Source organism: Impatiens glandulifera, chromosome 2 (assembly GCF_907164915.1).
Source record: "Impatiens glandulifera chromosome 2, dImpGla2.1, whole genome shotgun sequence".
Lineage (NCBI taxonomy): Eukaryota > Viridiplantae > Streptophyta > Magnoliopsida > Ericales > Balsaminaceae > Impatiens > Impatiens glandulifera.
In genome coordinates this window covers 22,685,069-22,702,709 of record NC_061863.1, presented here as the reverse complement: position 1 = coordinate 22,702,709, position 17,641 = coordinate 22,685,069, and the positions used below count along the sequence as shown (strand labels likewise).

The 17,641-nt window shown below is 34.0% G+C and overlaps 1 protein-coding gene and 1 pseudogene across 1 annotated transcript; one reads left to right on the top strand and one right to left on the bottom strand.

The window, feature by feature from the left end:
• Positions 1-6,156: 6,156 nt before the first annotated feature.
• LOC124926274 (cytochrome P450 89A2-like) lies at positions 6,157-7,786 on the bottom strand. The gene has a single exon (XM_047466468.1). The coding sequence runs from the start codon at positions 7,741-7,743 to the stop codon at positions 6,202-6,204; it is 1,542 nt and encodes a 513-aa protein (XP_047322424.1). The 5' UTR covers positions 7,744-7,786; the 3' UTR covers positions 6,157-6,201.
• A 1,591-nt stretch (positions 7,787-9,377) lies between these two features.
• Positions 9,378-10,776, top strand: LOC124926276 (annotated as a pseudogene).
• Positions 10,777-17,641: the final 6,865 nt, after the last annotated feature.

The following is a 17,641-nucleotide window of genomic DNA, read 5'->3' as shown; positions in this document are numbered from 1 at the left end:
TTTGGCAGTATCGCATTCAATAATGTAGTTGAACATGCTGTCATCGAGAGATCTGTACAGAACATGAAGATCCATGTTGTTGAGATTGTTCTGCCTCTTCTCTTCAGCGGTCCATTCAGTTTTCTCTTTATCGATCTTGATAGGACCTTCTATGATGACACTCCACATGTTGTCATGAAGAGAAGAAAGATGAGCACGAACTCTTTTCTTCCATACAATGTAGTTTTCTCGAGAGAAAGTTGGAATGGCTGTAGCACTGGCAACTTTGGTTATGGTCGACATTTTTCAGGAAAAGCTTGAGAATAGAAACAGAACTCTGATACCAATTTATAGGATCGGCTTTATCGATAGAGACGGGGGTCTGGCTATTGATGAAGACTTATGAAAAACGGTTTGAAAAAAATCTTGTTAGGGATTTAATTCGCTTTCTATTCTACGCAAATCCTTGTAAACACTTGAAACAGAATCAAGGCAGAATTGTTTACTTAGGTTTGAAGCTCAAGATGAAGAATGAAAAGATGACAGAAATGAAAAGACACAGCAGTTTGTTTATGGATGTTCGGAGCAAACTCTCCTATGTCACCCATTCTTCTAACCACCAGAAGGATTCACTATAATATGGTTCGAATCAAATACAGTTTGTACACACTTAGCTCACTATTGAACAGAACACACTCTGTTCAATTTACAAGATGAAGAATATCACTCAACTAACAGTGTTTTTTGATTCTAGCTCTTTCTTGATTCACACACAGTACAATCAGGAAAGCTGCTTCATAGTATGAATGTTCAAAGGCTTGATTTCTCTATCTGTAATTCCGGCAGTTCGTCCGTTGTCCTTAGGATTTGATAAATACTGGGCAAAGACTAATGGTCGAATCTTTAGAATGATATGTGGCACTCTTCCATTGGAAAGCCTCCATTGTACACAGCAGGTTTTGAGCAAAAGGATCGTTGTCGTACACCAACAGGTAGTGCGCCGAATATTCCATCAGAGATGTACCTGCAAAACAAGTAATATGAGGGAAATTCTCTTACGTGACATTCGTTGAATGGTTGCATATAGCTATTGTACTAATCTTCACTAGAAAGTGGAGCAGGAGTAGAGTACAACTATAGCACGTGGGTAGGCGGGTGCTAGCTTCAAGCATACTACTTAAGAATATCATTAGACGTATTTCAGTTAGACGACCTCGTCTAATGAAATCAAACATCACCGTCTAAGAACAGGAACTATTAGACCGCCTGGTCTAATGGGATTAGACTTACGTCTAATTACAATCACTTCAGACTAATCTGAAAGAGTTAGACCACACGTCTAACTTTCACCAATTAGACTTCACGTCTAATCTTTCACAAACCATTAGACTGCACGTCTAATTCCGGTTCTACTTCAGACTTGTCTGAAGGAGTTAGACTACACGTCTAACCTTTCTCTTTATATTAGACTGCACGTCTAACTCCACGAGTTAGACTGCACGTCTAATTACGGTTCAACTTCAGACTTGTCTGAAGGAGTTAGACGTTTACGTCTAACTTTCACAATCTATTAGATTGCACGTCTAACTCCGTTGAGTTAGACTGCACGTCTAATTACAAGTTCCATTAGACTGCACGTCTAACTCCGCTGAGTTAGACTGCACGTCTAATTCTGAATTCATTAGACTACACGTCTAACTCCACGAGTTAGACTACACGTCTAATTCCGAATTCATTAGACTACACGTCTAACTCCACTGAATTAGACTGCACATCTAATTACAAGTTCATTAGACTCCAATCGCTACATAGACACAATACAATGTCTCACTCTCAGAGATGCCCCTTGAGTGCCCGGTTTGTCTTGATTTCCTATTTTGGAACAAGAAGGAAAATGGAACTATTGGATTTTGTGACTCGCTCCCGGCTCCGTGTCTTTTGGACCCTCCCCCTTTGTGGGGTCTGGACCCCTACGAGTGAGCAGAAAAGGGAGAAGTGTTTGGCCTTTCCTTCTCCGCGCCCGGTCACGCTTCGCTGACCTATCCCGTGGTAAAAAGAAGAAAGTACAAAAGAATAGTAAACAGAGCACACCGCAGAAAGATGATAAATATGCGAAGTCCCCCTTGAATTGAAGAAGAAGGAAATGAAGAACAGGAACAAAACGAAATGCTTCTCCTTGCCGATGTCACCACTGGTTCAGGTACTTTCGCCAATACTTGAGCGAGCACCTAGTTATGCCCATGTCCTAACTTTTGCCCATGACCACTACTCAAGCCTCAGACGAAGGAAGAGAAGATTCAGTCGAATCCAACCTAAAATCCTGTCTTTGAGGAACTGAATCTCCTTTTCCAGCTTTTGACCTACTTCAGTAACCGTCAATTGGTCTTTGACCAGTAGAAGTTTCTAAAGACTGCACGTCTAATTCCGAAATTCATTAGACTACCCATCTAACTCCACGAGTTAGACTGCACGTCTAATTCTGAATGTCATTAGACTGCACGTCTAACTCCATGAGTTAGACAGCACGTCTAATTCCGAATTTCATTGGACTGCACGTCTAACTCCACTGAGTTAGACTGCACGTCTAATTCCGAAATTCATTAGACTGCACGTCTAACTCCACGAGTTAGACTGCACGTCTAATTCCGAATATATTAGACTACACGTCTAACTCCGCTGAGTTAGTCTGCACGTCTAATTACGAGTATATTAGACTGTACGTCTAACTTTGCTGAGTTAGACTGCACGTCTAACTCCGCTGAGTTAGACTGCACGTCTAATTACGAATTCCATTAAACTGCACGTCTAACTCCACGAGTTAGACTGCACGTCTAATTCTGTGCATCTAATGCCAAATCGGTCTAATGAGCCTCATTAGAACCAAGTCTCATGAAATATGATTTCGATACACCTGCATGAAAGCACATAAATCATTTCATCATCAAAATCCCAATAGTTAGACTATTTCAACACTTAGTCAAAATAATTTGACCCAACATAAAGATTTGCACATATCAACATATAGATTTTTGGGGGATCATGTATGAATGATCGTGGTAGATAAGGTTTGAATAACTATCAAAAAATCAAGTTTTGATATATCATGTACGAATGATCGCGTTACATATCGATAAATAAAGTTTTGATACATATCAACAAATAAGGATTTGATGGATCATGTATGAATGATCGGGGTATTTATCGACATATAAGGTTTTGATACCTATTAACATATAGGATTTTGATGGATCGTGTACGAATGATCGCGGTATTTATAGTCATATAAAGTTTTGGTACATATCTTGTCTTAAACCCCTTAGACTCTAAATGAGACTATGATAACTCCATTCAAGATAATAGAGAATTTTTCCGTCGATACGCAAAATCTAATCCATCTGATCCATTTCTCGCCCATACCCACTCTACCCATAATATCAAAAGGAAACTCCTAGTTAGCATGATCATATTTTTTTGGATATCGAGTTTGAAAAAAGTACAATATATCGCCTCAAGAATTAGCCGAATCAATACACTTATTGAAGATTAGTGCTGAATCGAAAATATGACGGCCTTTAATCTATCCATATGTTTGCTAGAGATAATTGTACCCAAAATTTAATGCATTCTGTTTGTCAAACATTTTGAGATAATCTTATAAAATGATATAACAAAACTGATGGGTCAGAATGTTTTCACATCGATAGTTTCGACTACCTTGCGATTTAGGACAATCAACATAAAAAATTTCTCAAAAGATGAAAATCGATAGAAATGATCATAATCGCCATAATATCAGCCTCAAGGAACTCCAAAGTCTTTTAAAAAAAACAAAGTAATACCGTAACTCCCAGAAACTTATCACTACCAAATCCATTATTGTCACATCCACCTCCCCGATTAAGAAACGAACTTCTAACATGAATTTCTCATTTGCATTTATAGATGCAAAACTGGTGACATTTAGCTTTGGTTTATCCCGAAATGGTTTTTGAAACAAATCTTTATAAAATTGAATAATATTAGTAGATATATATAATTGGTTCTTTCTCATGCACAATACCAGTAATAAATATCGAGTTAATAGTGTTATTTCTCGCTTGTGCTTTAGAGATTCCATGAAAATATTTAGTGTCTTTATCACCTTCCTGCAACCAAATCGCTCTATTACGTTGTCTCGCCCCAATTTCCTCCACTTTATATAGTTCAAACAACTTGCTCACTAGATTAATCCGTGTAGAAATTTCCGTAATAGCGAGAACACAAACTTCCTCTACACCATCAATTGTTAAAATTTCACGACTTAAAACCTCTCTTTTAGAGCAAAACAATGCACGATCCCCCACAAACAAATATTTTTGCAACTTCTGTAAATTTTTAATCTTAATAAATAGCCTAGAGGATGGGGATCCAAACACGATCTCACTCTCCCACCACTCTTCCACCTTCCAGATAAAACCATCTCTAGTCAACAACTTATTCTCGAATCTGAAAGGTCGTCTAGTTTGAACCACCTCCCTCCGCTCAATAAAGATAGGATGATGATCAAAACAACTCTACACTAAGAACTTTTCAAATATATTAGATACACCACAAAAAATTGAGTCACTAACAAGAAAACTATCAATTCGGAATTGCATACTTCCACCGTGTTCATTATCTCTTTTAAATGTGAATTGCCCTCCTTCCAAAGGCAAGTCAATGAGCTCCAAATTTTTTAGTGTCTTAGAAAACTCACGCATATGCCTTGTGAGTCTACGTGCCTCTTTTTCTCGGTAGGAACCCTAACATCATTCATATCGCCCACAAAAATAAAGGTAGATCCCAAATACTTGTCACCTCCACAAGCTCATTGAAAAAATTAGACTTAAGGTTAGAAAGCACTAGTCCGTACATTGTAGAAAACACCTAACGGGAAGTATCCCCACAATTATGAAACTGAATACTAACCAAAAATTGACCTATATTAACGTCAATTTTCTCAAATAAATCCTCATTCCATGTTACTAGAAATCCATCTGATGCCCCAACAGAATTAAGATCCACTCAACCACACAATCTCCAATTACATAAGGTAACAAATAATCCATTGATTCATATGTTGCATCTTAGTCTCGCTGAAGAAATAAATATCACAACTCAAAGTGAAAACCAAAGACTTTATCATTTTACGCTTTGCACTATCGTTAATCCCACAATCGTTTCACGCCATAATTTTTTCAATCAATAAAATAAATTAATTAGAATACACCCATTATGAAAAACAATCTTCTTCATTTCAATTCTGTAATTATTTAAAGAAAGTAAAAATTGGGAAGAAAGATATAGGGTAGAAAAATTATTCATATATTTAAAAGAGTTTAGGGCGAAAAACAAATATAAAGACAGAGCAGAAAAATCCGCCATTATAAAGTATTCTTAAAGCTTTGAGAATTGTCTAAAAATTTGAGGGAAGGTCTTTTATTGAGTTTTAGGTCTAGGAACATATGAGAAGTTGTCTGAAGTGTTTGTAAGTAACCATTCTTTTTATAATACATTCTTAATTCATTTTGATTTTAAAACTTCTTAGTTTTAAGGTTGTTTCAATATATCCAATAGTTTGATTTGATGGCATAAATACGTTTTAGATGTGATTTGCTAACCTTCTATTGAATTAGAATTCTATGTTTCATTCCAAATAACTTTCGCACAATTATAAAACTAAAATTCAAGAAACTTAGATTATCATTTCAACGCTCTTGCTCCAAGGTGATAATTCATAAACACTTCATGCTTGATTTGTAACAGGATATGATAGTTGTAGAATAACTATAATCACTAGTTGGTGAATTCATACAAGATTTTAGAAAAATATTGACAACCGGATACTATAAAAATAGAAAGATCGAATTGGTTTAGATTTGTTTTCTGGTTATTCGATTATTTTCCAGCAAGTTGAGAGTGTTTTGGTAAGACTTTGATTGATGTTTGAACGTTAATTTACTCATTCAATTTTGTTTGACGATATTCTTAGATAACCAGTGAAGTTCGGATGACCTCCCTCATGTTTGAATGACGAAATAAGACCTGTATCAGCGAGTTCTAAATGAGTGATTGAATGACACTAATAAAACAGAAAACAAAAAAAGAACAGAAAACAGCAATAATAATATAGAATCTACACATTGCATTATCCAGAAGAAAACAAAAGGAACAAACTGAACTTCTCTCCTCCTCCTCCTCTTCCTAACAAGAACGAGGTGTGAGCTTAGCCTGCAATGGTGTGTTCATGACAGTGGTAAACTCTTGTTTCTCCGACATATCAATATCTTTCTCATCAGCAGCTTTCCACTCGAAATTCTTAATCAAATTCGCCACGAAGTATTCCAAGTGTATGAGAGCCAGATTCATTCCAGGGCAGATCCTCCTTCCTGCCCCGAAAGGCATCATCTTTATCTCTCTGCTCCCCGTAATATCCACATCAATCAGCTCTCCTGATTCCTCAATGAACCTCTCTGGCTTGAACTCAAGCGCCTCCACCCAAACCGCCGGGTCCCTCCCCAATTCCGCCACCAGGACATTCACAGTCCCTTCTTTCGGCACCAAATATCCCTCCAGCTCCACGTCTTCGGTTACTTTGTGAGGAAGAATAAAGTGCCCCGGCGGGTGTAACCGGAGCCCTTCCAACACAACCGCCTTCAGATAATTCATTCCCCTGAGATCTTCCTCCCTTATTTCTCTTTCCTTCTCCGAATTGCTGGAGATTTCTTGGTACAGTTTGGATTGGATTACAGGGTACTTTACCAGATTCGCCATGATCCATTGCAGGGCGGTTGAGGTTGTATCAGTTCCGGCGTTGAGAAATTCATTGCAGAGAGTCACAATTTCCGAATCGGTCAGTTTCCTCTTCTCCTCCGGCCATTCCAGATCAAATAGCGTGTCAACGTATGCCACCGTGGCGGCGGCGTCAGTATTTCCTTCTCTCAGTTTCTCTCTTCGGGCTCTGATGAGCGGAATCAGGACGTCTTCCTGGTTCTGCCGGAGGCGAATAAGCTCTTCCCATCGTTTCCTGAAAACTATTTTACCAATTCGAGGCCACAAATTGAGTATGCCGAATCTAGTGAAATCCATAATCATTGCTCTCTCAACTTTCTCGATTTTCTTGATTTGGTCTTCTCCCAATTTGTCACCGAAGCACATAAGCACCAATAGGCAAAACATCGCGTACTGGAAATCTTCCAACACCGGCACTGCCGCGCCGCGGGACGAGCGTTCTCGGAAGCGGTCCAGGAGGATTTCGAGGACCCATTTCCTGGCGGTTGAAAAGGACTTGATTCGGGAGGGGTGGAACATCTCGGAAGCCATATTCCGGCGGAGAAACCTCCATGTTTGGCCATAGGCCGCGCTGTTAATGCTTCTTCGATTGCTGCTAGTGATCCTGGATGTTGGCTCGACTCCCGGTCGATCGGAGAAAATGGCGCCCTTCTCGACTAAGGCTTTATGGGCGAGGGAGTGGCTTGCGATAAAGATGGACGGACGGGATGTGATTTGAAGGGTGATTATGGGGCCATATTTGAGTTTGAGAGATTTAAGGTAAGGCTCTGTCTTCGCGAATGACATACCAAGCCACATGAATCTTCCAATGATCGGAACAGTTGTTGGCCCAGGCGGAAGTGGCTTCTTCTTCTTGTTTGAGACATCAGAGGAAGAAGAGGTGAAGAAATTGGATATTGATTTGAGAAGACTGGCGACGCAGAGGGTAACGAGAATGAAGAACCAAATTTCCATCTCACTTTCTCTCTTCAAATATTAGATTTTGGCTGAAGCTCGTAGTAGATTGAAAGGAGACTTATTTCTTTTAGAGTTGGATGGGACTGAGAATAGATAAAATACCATAATAAGAATCTTTTTTTCTGACAAACAAATGACTTACCAATTAAGGTTTTTCTATTAAGAACCCTTCATTTCTAACATTTTTCAGTTTGTTTTAATAAAAAAAAAAATAGGTTTAACTTTTTAAAATATTTTATTCTATTTTTATTTTTTCACTCCACTCCATGTAAGAAGTTTCATATAATATATTTTATTTTAATATATAATTATATTTTATTTTAATGATTTTATTTGAATATAATTTAATTTTATTTTTATATATATTTTTTTAGCTCGAGTAGTAAAAAAAGTCAAATAGAGTAAGAAAATATATTAAAAAAACATAAATATTTTAAAAAATTAAACTTTGAGTAATTTGGAAACAAATTAAAAACATTAGCTAAAGTGGAAAAAAATCTCTCAAATAGAGTAAGAAAATATATATAAAAAAATTAAATATTTAAAAAATTAAACTTTAAGTAATTTGGAAACAAAGTAAAAACATTAGCTAAAGTGGAAAAAAATCTCTCAATTCCAGCCATTATTAATTATCACATTAGAAATTGCATTTTTTTCGTAGGAAAGAATTTATAATAAAATCATTTATGTTTTTAATTTAAATATCTTTTACTTGAGCTAAATTTGAAAATAAAATATCTCAATTCACCGAACTAATTCTCAAACTAACCGGTTAATTTCGGGGAATTTGAGGAAATGACCCTAAAGAGGGGTCAAATAGCCGATGGTGCGGGCCCATAATTTTAATAGCGCTGGTGACCCCCAAATTTTTTAATGACCATTATACCCCTACGTCACGCACCCTCCAGATGCGTGACACACCCTAAACCCTATAAAGTCATAATTTTTTTTTCATTTTCTATTCATTTTCTCTCTCATCCATTCTTCCCTTTCTTCTCCGCCGTGAACCCTAATGGTGGTGGAGAAGACTTTCTCTCTTTTTCATCGCTGAAGAACCAATCGAAGAGGCACCGTGGACCATTCCACCATATTCAATGGCCTATAGCTGCGAAGAACTTCCAACGGCGAACGACGACGACCGAAGATAAAATTTCCACTATATTCGTTTATATTTTGTGTTGATTTCGTTTACATATGATTGTTTGTGTTGATTTCCTTTACATGTGATTATTTGTGTTGATTTCCTTTACAGAACATCATTGATTCGCCCTGATTCGTTGAATGCAGGTTGGTTGGTTGGATGCGTCACGCAGGGTGCGTCACGCAGGGTGCGTCACGCAGGGTGCGTCACGCAGGGTGCGTCACGCAGGGTGCGTCACGCAGGATGCGTCACGCAGGATTCAGCTCAAATCCCTTCCAACAATTCAGGTAACAAACAAATGTGTTTCTTGTAGAGTTAGTTAATCCATCCAGTTCGATTTGATATCTTTAGTTATCTGGAAATCTTTTATGTAGTTTCTTGATTTGGTATAACCTCTAACAGCGTCCAAGAAAGGAAATTTATTTATTTGTTTGTTTGTTTGTTTTTAGGATCCAAATAATAATAATAATTTGTTTTTGAGGTTTAATCAATTGGTTTGTTTGTTTGTTTTTATGAACAATATTACAGTCCCATCTTGTTGTAGAGAAAACAATGATATGATTATCCCATCTCCAAGATCAGAGAGTGAAATCATTTCATCAACTCATGCTAAGGCATTCTCATATAACGAGCTAAGGAACGCCACCAGAAACTTTCGCCCTGACAGTCTTTTTGGCAAAGGTGGATTCGGTTATGTATTCAAAGGTTGGATTGATGAACAATTGTTCACTACTTCAGGCCAGGTTCTGGCATCGTTGTTGCTGTCAAGAAACTTAAACCTGAAGGCTTCCAAGGTCACAAGGAGTGGTTGGTATGTTTTTTTTTTTCTTTTTTTTCAGGTTGTAATTAATTTGCTCTGTTTTTGACTTCTTCCAAGTATTATTATATACAGACGGAAGTTAACTATCTTGGCCAACTTTTTCATCCGAATCGGGTTAAGCTTATTGGGTATTGTTCAGAAGGTGATAGGTGATAAGGATAAGCTCTTGGTTTATGAGTTTTTGCCAAAAGGGAGCTTGTAGAATCATCTTTTCAAAAGTGAGTTAGTTTTCAACATATGCCAATAAAATTTTGAATTTTTTACTTTTCACTTAGAAAATTATTACTTAGAGAATGTGTTGTGTAGGATTTCAATGCAAAACTGTCGGATTTTGGGTTGGCCAAGGCAGGACCAACTGGAGATAGGACACACGTATCGACTAAAGTGATGGGTACCCACGGTTATGCAGCACCGGAATATGTTGCCACGGGTATAGATTAGAACTTTTGCAAGATTCTGTTTTTTTCTTATATATAGAATCAACTTTCATACATTATTTTTGTGATTTTGTCAATCAACAAACAGGTCGGGTTGACGACAAAAAGTGATGTGTATAGTTTTGGAGTAGTGTTACTCGAATTGCTATCTGGTCGTCTAGGTGTTGACAAGTCAAGAATGGGTGTAGAACAGAATCTAGTGGAGTGGGCTATTCCTTATTTAGGGGACAAACAAAAACTATTCAGAATTATGGACACACAATTAGAAGGACAATATCCTCAAAAGGGAGCTTTTATGGCTGCTAACCTTGCTCTGCAGTGTCTAAAATCAGAGCCTAAAGTACGCCCAAAAATGTCACTGGTTTTAGCCACCTTAGAAGAGATCCAGTCCTTGAAAAACACATCCAAAACTCGAACTGCTAATGACTCGAAAAGTAACTTACCACCAAAAACGCATCATTGCTCGCCCATGAATACGACACCTTCTGCTGCCTCTCCATTACCAGCCCACCGGCAACAGCCTCGAGTACGATGAACAAATCTTTTTTTTTGTTAGAATTGTCTTATATGTTGTGCCAATTTGAGTTTTGCTGTAAACTATGTACTGTGTATATATACAACACCTTTGTTATAGATTATTCTTCATTTAAGTTGGTTCAAGCATTTAATTTATTTATCTCGATCACAATCATAGTCACGATAATTGGAGAAATAGCAGAAAAGTAAATTAATTTTTTTTATTTGTTATTTGATAAGAGAAGTGTGATTGAGGTAAATCTTTGAATTTTGAACGAAATGATTTAATGGTTTAGTTTCAAGTTATAGAGGGTTAAACAAGTTTGGATAGTTACAAATAAATTGTGATTTGTGAACCAGAAGTTGTGATTTGAGGTAAATATAATGCTTTACAATATAAAAGTTTACAAATAAATTTTAACAGAATTCCAAGATAGTTAAATTGTTATTATTTAAAGTTAAAATCTGTAGTAGAATATCTCATTCCAACATAAAAGGCACAAACACTAAAACTGATATAAGCAGAATTCAGTACAATAATGAGTAGCAGAATTGAAGCAATCAACCTTAATAGGCAGAGGGGATCATCAACAATATATGCAAAAGATTTGTCTAAAACTGAATACCCCAAAATGAACCCAAGAAAATATGTGATGTTGTTGGTAGTTCACCATTCAAGAGTTCACAAAGTGTTAAAACATTTTTCAAGTTCTAATAAAATCTCAGTATCTCTATTATAGGGACAAACCACCCTACCACCTCGGAAAGAAGTAGTCTGCAGTCCAACTCTGCTCAACAACCTCCCTTACTTTCATATTGTACTCGCATTTGTTTTCGCTGAACATCCTTGCAGCTTCTGAGTTGCCAAGTGAGTTTGGGTTCGGGTCACAAAGCAACGACTGCAGAAAAAATAGAACCCTTATAAGTTTTGATGTAATTTTGATCAGATGCTATCCATGACTCATGTTGTTGTTAGCAATGTAACTAATTAGGTATAACTTTTTGTATTTTTTAGTGTGAGCTTGGTTTAGTTAGTTCCAACTTCAAAATCAAACAAACCCATACCTGGATGGAGGTAAGTATAACAGTTACATCATAGATTGGGCTCCATTGATTTTGGAGAAAAACCAAACAAATATCTAAACTGCGTGACGCACCTGCGTGACGCACCTACGTGACTTACCCGTATTTCGCTGCCGGTGACATTTATCTAATCAATCTCCAACCCTAAACCCTAACAAAACAATGCGAAAGAAATAAAGGAAGGAGGAAGAATACTAGTAGTAGCGGACATCTCCTTCGTTGGAATTCCGACGTCTTCGTCGGGGGTCGTCGTCGGAGTTCGTCGTCGGGAGTCGTCTTTTTAGAGAGAAGGAAGAGAATGGAAGAATGGGAAGTGGAGAGAGAGAACAAGAAAGAAAGAACTGAGAAAAACTGGAATTTTTTTAATTATATAGTAAGGGCATTGTGGACTTTTCACAATGCCCTCAGGTGCGTCACGCAACTGGAGGGTGCGTGATGCAATAGGGTATTTTCGGCAGAAAATTTTTTGGGGGTCACCAGCGCTATAAAAAACACGGGCCCGCACCAAACATAATTTGACCCCTCTTTAGGGTCATTTCCTCAAATTTCCCGTTAATTTCTCGTTCAACTTTCCAAACTAATTTAATTTTTATTTATTTATTTTTAAACTAGCCTACTTATTATTTAAACTCAGTTTTTTTTAATATTTTTTTATTTATATTTAAATTTATTATTAAATATATATATATTTAAAATATTATTTTATTAAAATATTTTAATTATTATTTTATAAATTTGATTATTTATATTTTGATATACATATTTAAATTATTAATTTATAAAATTAATTATTTATATTTAGATATATATATATATATATATTTAAATTAATATTTTATAAATTTGTAATTTATATATATATATACATTTTAATTATTATTTTATATAACTTTTATTTTTATTTTAAAAAGTTTAATCCAATATTAAATAAATGAGAATCGTTTAAATATAATAACAAAAATATTATAAAAATACTATAAAAATATGATCGTCAAAGTGTCACCAATTAAAGTCGAAACCTAACGAAATTAAGCATTTGAGAAACAATAATAAAAACATAAGCTAAAAATATTTATCAACGAACAAACCTAACATAAAATCTAGCGTTAACGATTTCAGATATGTTCAAAAAAAATAATATTGGACGTTCTCAATAACACACGATTGAGAGAAATGTGGTAATATTATTCCCAATGAAAATTTGAGAAATAAGAAAAATCAACGATGTCAAAGTTCAGCGTATTCGAATTGAGATGGATAACTCACGAAAGACCATAATTTGTAAAAAGTGTAGCCAAAAATGTTATACAAGATGTAACCAAAGATATCTTGAGTAAAATCGTGTAATTTTTTTTATGAATAATTAAATTATTATATGATTATGGTTAATTTTTTAAAATTTATTAGTATAATTTATAAGGATGCTAAAGTGAATATTTATTATATTATATTATATAAATAATAATTGAAATATATATATATATTAAAATTTAAATAATAAATTAATAAAATTAATAATTTAATATATATATATATATATTAAAATATAAATAATAATGCAAATATATATATATTAAAATATAAATAAATAAATTTATAAAAATAATAATTTAAATATTTTAATAAAATAATAATTTTTATATATATATATATATATTTAATAATGAGTTTAAATATAAATAAAGAAAAAAATAAAATAAAAATATGAAAACTGAGTTTAAATAGTAAAATATATTAGTTTGAGAATGAATAAATAAAAATGGTTAGTTTAGGAAATTGAACTAAAAATAATATTAGTTTTCGGGGACATTTTTTTTTTCTCAGGAAAGAATCCAATTTTAAAAGCATCACTTATATATGTTCTTAATTTAGATATCATTTACCTTTTATTTCTCTTTACTTTATTTGTTTTACATTGGTTACCTAAAAGAATAATTTTCTAAATCTACTTTAGATCCCATATCAAACTTGTTTTACATTGGTTACCTAAAAGAATAATTTTCTAAATCTACTTTAGATCCCAAATCAAAACAATTATCTCTTCTATTTTTATCAATCAAACTATTAAAATTATTAAATTAAACATGAATTTATTTTTGTTCGTGAGTGCATCCCATATTCTATAAGTTTTTAGTTTAATATTAACTTCATAATACTTAATATAATGTCTATAAATTTATAAATATTATATGAAATATTTAATTATAATAATATTCTTAATATTGTATGATCTAAAATTCTATAATATATATATATATATATAAATAAACTTTATTTTTGAGTAATGATACATACAAATGTTTATTACTCATTTATTATATAGATTAAGATCAATAATAGTATTTGGAAGGCTAGGTATTATGATAATAATACTTTATTTTTTGAAAAATAACTTAATATTATTTTATTAAAAATTTCTAAAAAAAAAAAAACATATGAGTTTCTTAGACCCTAGGAAAATTAAGATCATTACGGTCTAAAACAAAATGAATTACAAACATTCATCGAAATTACAAACATATTTAAATTGTGTTTATCTCGCTAAAAAACCACGTCTTTGGTGACTTCCTAATATGGTACCTTCTAGTTCATGTAGAGGTTCCAATTCTGTTCGTTTTTCAGGGCTCTTCTCCACGTTTAGATGTTCACACTACAGTCAGTTACAATATCATCCCAGGTGTGCTCCAGACTTCTTCGATTTCTCGAGAATGCCCTCGCGTTTCTCTCCCGCCAGAAGTTGTAAACTGTTGAGCCGAATCCGTAATTCAAAATCTTTGACTTAAACTTTGTGTCATTCTCTTTATTCACAGCCATTTCCTTGATTTCTTTAAAGTCTCCCAAGAATCTGGTCATCTCCATATTTTTTGCAAATTTATTCCAAAGTTTTTAGGCAAATGAATAATTCATAAAGAGATGATCAGTTGTTTCTTCATTCCCTTCACACAATAGACAACTTGAACCCATAATTTCCATGTACTTCTTGATACGATCTCTCGTGTTCAGTCTTTCCCGAAATTTAAGGCATAGGATGAATTGGTGTCTCGGGATAACCTTTGACGACTAAACTATATTAGCATAATATACTGTTTCCTCATTCTCTCGGATGGTGTTCCACACATTTCTTGAAATCATCTTTCCGTTTTCCTTGACTTTCTATAGATGTACTTCTATTCTTTGGTTGAATTGGATGCTACTGATATGTTCGAGAATGCATCGCTCCACCGGTATTCGTCTAAGGAGCGAATCCATAGCCCTTCTTTAATGTCTCTAACCTTTGCTGTTAGGCAGTCCCGTCTGATCCTCATAATTCTGAATTCCTCATTATTGATTATCGGTTGGTCCTCATACCAGGGATCATGCCAAAACAGTGTGTTTTTGCCATCTCCCAACTAATATCAAAAAGTCCTGCAATATTGTTTCTTAGCTTAAGAATTTTTTTTAACGACCTTCCCATACCTTCGCTTATTTTGGATGTCCAAATGATTGATTCGTGTTTCATAAACCGGGTGTGGATCCACTTGATCCAGAGTGATTATTATTTGCTCTCGATGGCCCATATGTGCTTATACGTCAACGCTTTATTCCATTCAACATAGTTCTTAAGCCTTATGTCGCCTTCTTCCTTTGGTTTCGAAAGTGCGGTCCACTTAACCTCCTTCCCGCCTCTCCCGTTGCTTTCCCAAATAAAGTTTCTCATTAACGCATCAAGTTCTTTCATTACCTTCTTCAGAAGCACGAGTTGCTGCGACCAGTAACCGATGGTTCCCATTACCACACTTTTGACCAGCTCAATTCTTCCCGCGTATGTAAGTTTCTTTGCTGCCCAACCGAAAATTGAGTTCTTCACTTTCTCGATCAATGGTCTGTAGTGCGAGATTTGGATCTGTTTTGTCGTGAGTGGTATGCCTAAGTATCTTATCGGGATGCTTCCTTCTGCGATGCCCATGATGTTGTAGATGTTTGCTTTCGTTTCCTTTTTTACTCCTCCATAGAATGTCAAACTCTTGTTCTCATTGATAATCAAACTTGTAACCTCAGAAAAAAATGTTAGTGTAGTTCTTAAAGTTTTTATGGAATCTACGTTAATATGCGCGAGAATGAACAAATCGTCAGCAAAGCATAAATGAGTGATCTCCTCCTCCTCACAGAATGGGTGGAAGATGTATGGTCGTTTCTTCCGGAACATCATAAAGACGCTCTCAAAGATCACCATGATGATGACAAAAAGGTAAGATGATAGGGAATCTCCCTACCTTACGCCGTTTTCAACCTTGAACTAGCCTCCGTGGATCCCATTGACGCTATTAACAAAACGAGGGACATAAACGCATTGCATGATCAATTCTATAAAAACCATGAGAAACCCGATATGACTACAAAGTCCCTAATAGCTTCCCATCTAACAGAATCAAAGGCTTTTTTGCTATCAATTTTGAAAGCCACTCTCGAGGATATTTTTCTCTTCTCATAACCTTTGAGAAGGTTTTGCATGAGTAGAATGTTATGTGAGATAGTTCGACCGGGAATGGATGCAGATTGATTTAAACTAACAATTTCACTAATGAAAATTTTGAATTGTTTTAAAAGAATTTTTGAAATTATTTTGTAAACGACATTGCAACATGAAATCGGTCTGAAATCTTGAACCTTTTCGGGAGCTAAGGTTTTGGGTATAAGAGTCAGGACTGTAGTGTTCCACTGCTTGAGCATCTTCTTGATGTTAAAGAATTCCTGAACCCCTTTTGTAATATCGTGACCCACAACCGACCAGTTTTTCTTAAATAATTGTGCATTAAAATCGTCTGCACCTGGGTTTTGATATATTATGATAATATTAATACTATATATATAAAAAAATATGTACTTTAATGGCTTTAAACTTTTATAAATTATGTAACAGAAGAAGAGACTCTTAATAATAATTTTTTCTATTTCTAATTTTTAACAATTATATAAATATATATCATATATTTAATTAAATATCTGAATTTTATGTAATTATAATTTATATTTTGAATTTTGTTTCATGTTTATATGTTACCAAATTTATTAGGTTATTATATTTTATAACTTAAATCAATTAAATTTCATATATTAAATTTGAAAATATTATAGTGGTTATGAAAATTATTACAACATATCTTAATATATTTACGTAGTTGCAATAATTAATTTTCAAAATTAACTAATTAATTTATACAAATTTCAAATTTATTTATCTGAATCCTCCCTTCAGCGGATTTGGAGGATGGTTGATAATCTCTTACATTATCTTACTATTTTTTTATATTTTATTTAATGACGTTTAGGTATATAAAGTAAAAATTAAATATATAATTATATATTTCAAATTTGAATATTTATTATATATATATATATTTAAATAATATTATTGTTAAAAATTAATTAAATGAATTTTATAAATATATAATAAAGATTTATTTCTTATTATATTTAAAATTTTAGGAAGATATTCCTTTTTATTATGGTTGGAGCAAATAGGAGATTGTGTCAATCTTTGTTTTTGTAAAAGGGCTCAAAATAGATTAAATGCCAATAATTTTGATTTTTTTTCTATTAAAGTTTTAAATTAAATAGAGAATAAATTGTATTAAAGGTTACTGTAATTTCGGAAAAACACTTTGTATCGGTTTTCGTGAAAACTTCGAAGTTTGATAAATTTAACATCGGTTTACGTATAAAAAATTTTATTTTTAAAATAAAATATTATTTTTAAAAGATTTCATTTATTCTTGACAGATTTTTGAAATTAATTAAAATAAATAATTTAGGGTTTAATTTTAAATAATTCGAGTATTTACTGTAATCAAATCACAATTTGATTTTTTAGAAATCCTTTAATTTAAATTAATTAAACATAATTAATTTAAAAGATTA

Coding starts and splice junctions, on each gene's coding strand:
- LOC124926274 (XM_047466468.1), bottom strand. CDS start 7,743: ATGGAAATTTGGTTCTTCATTCTCGTTACCCTCTGCGTCGCCAGTCTT.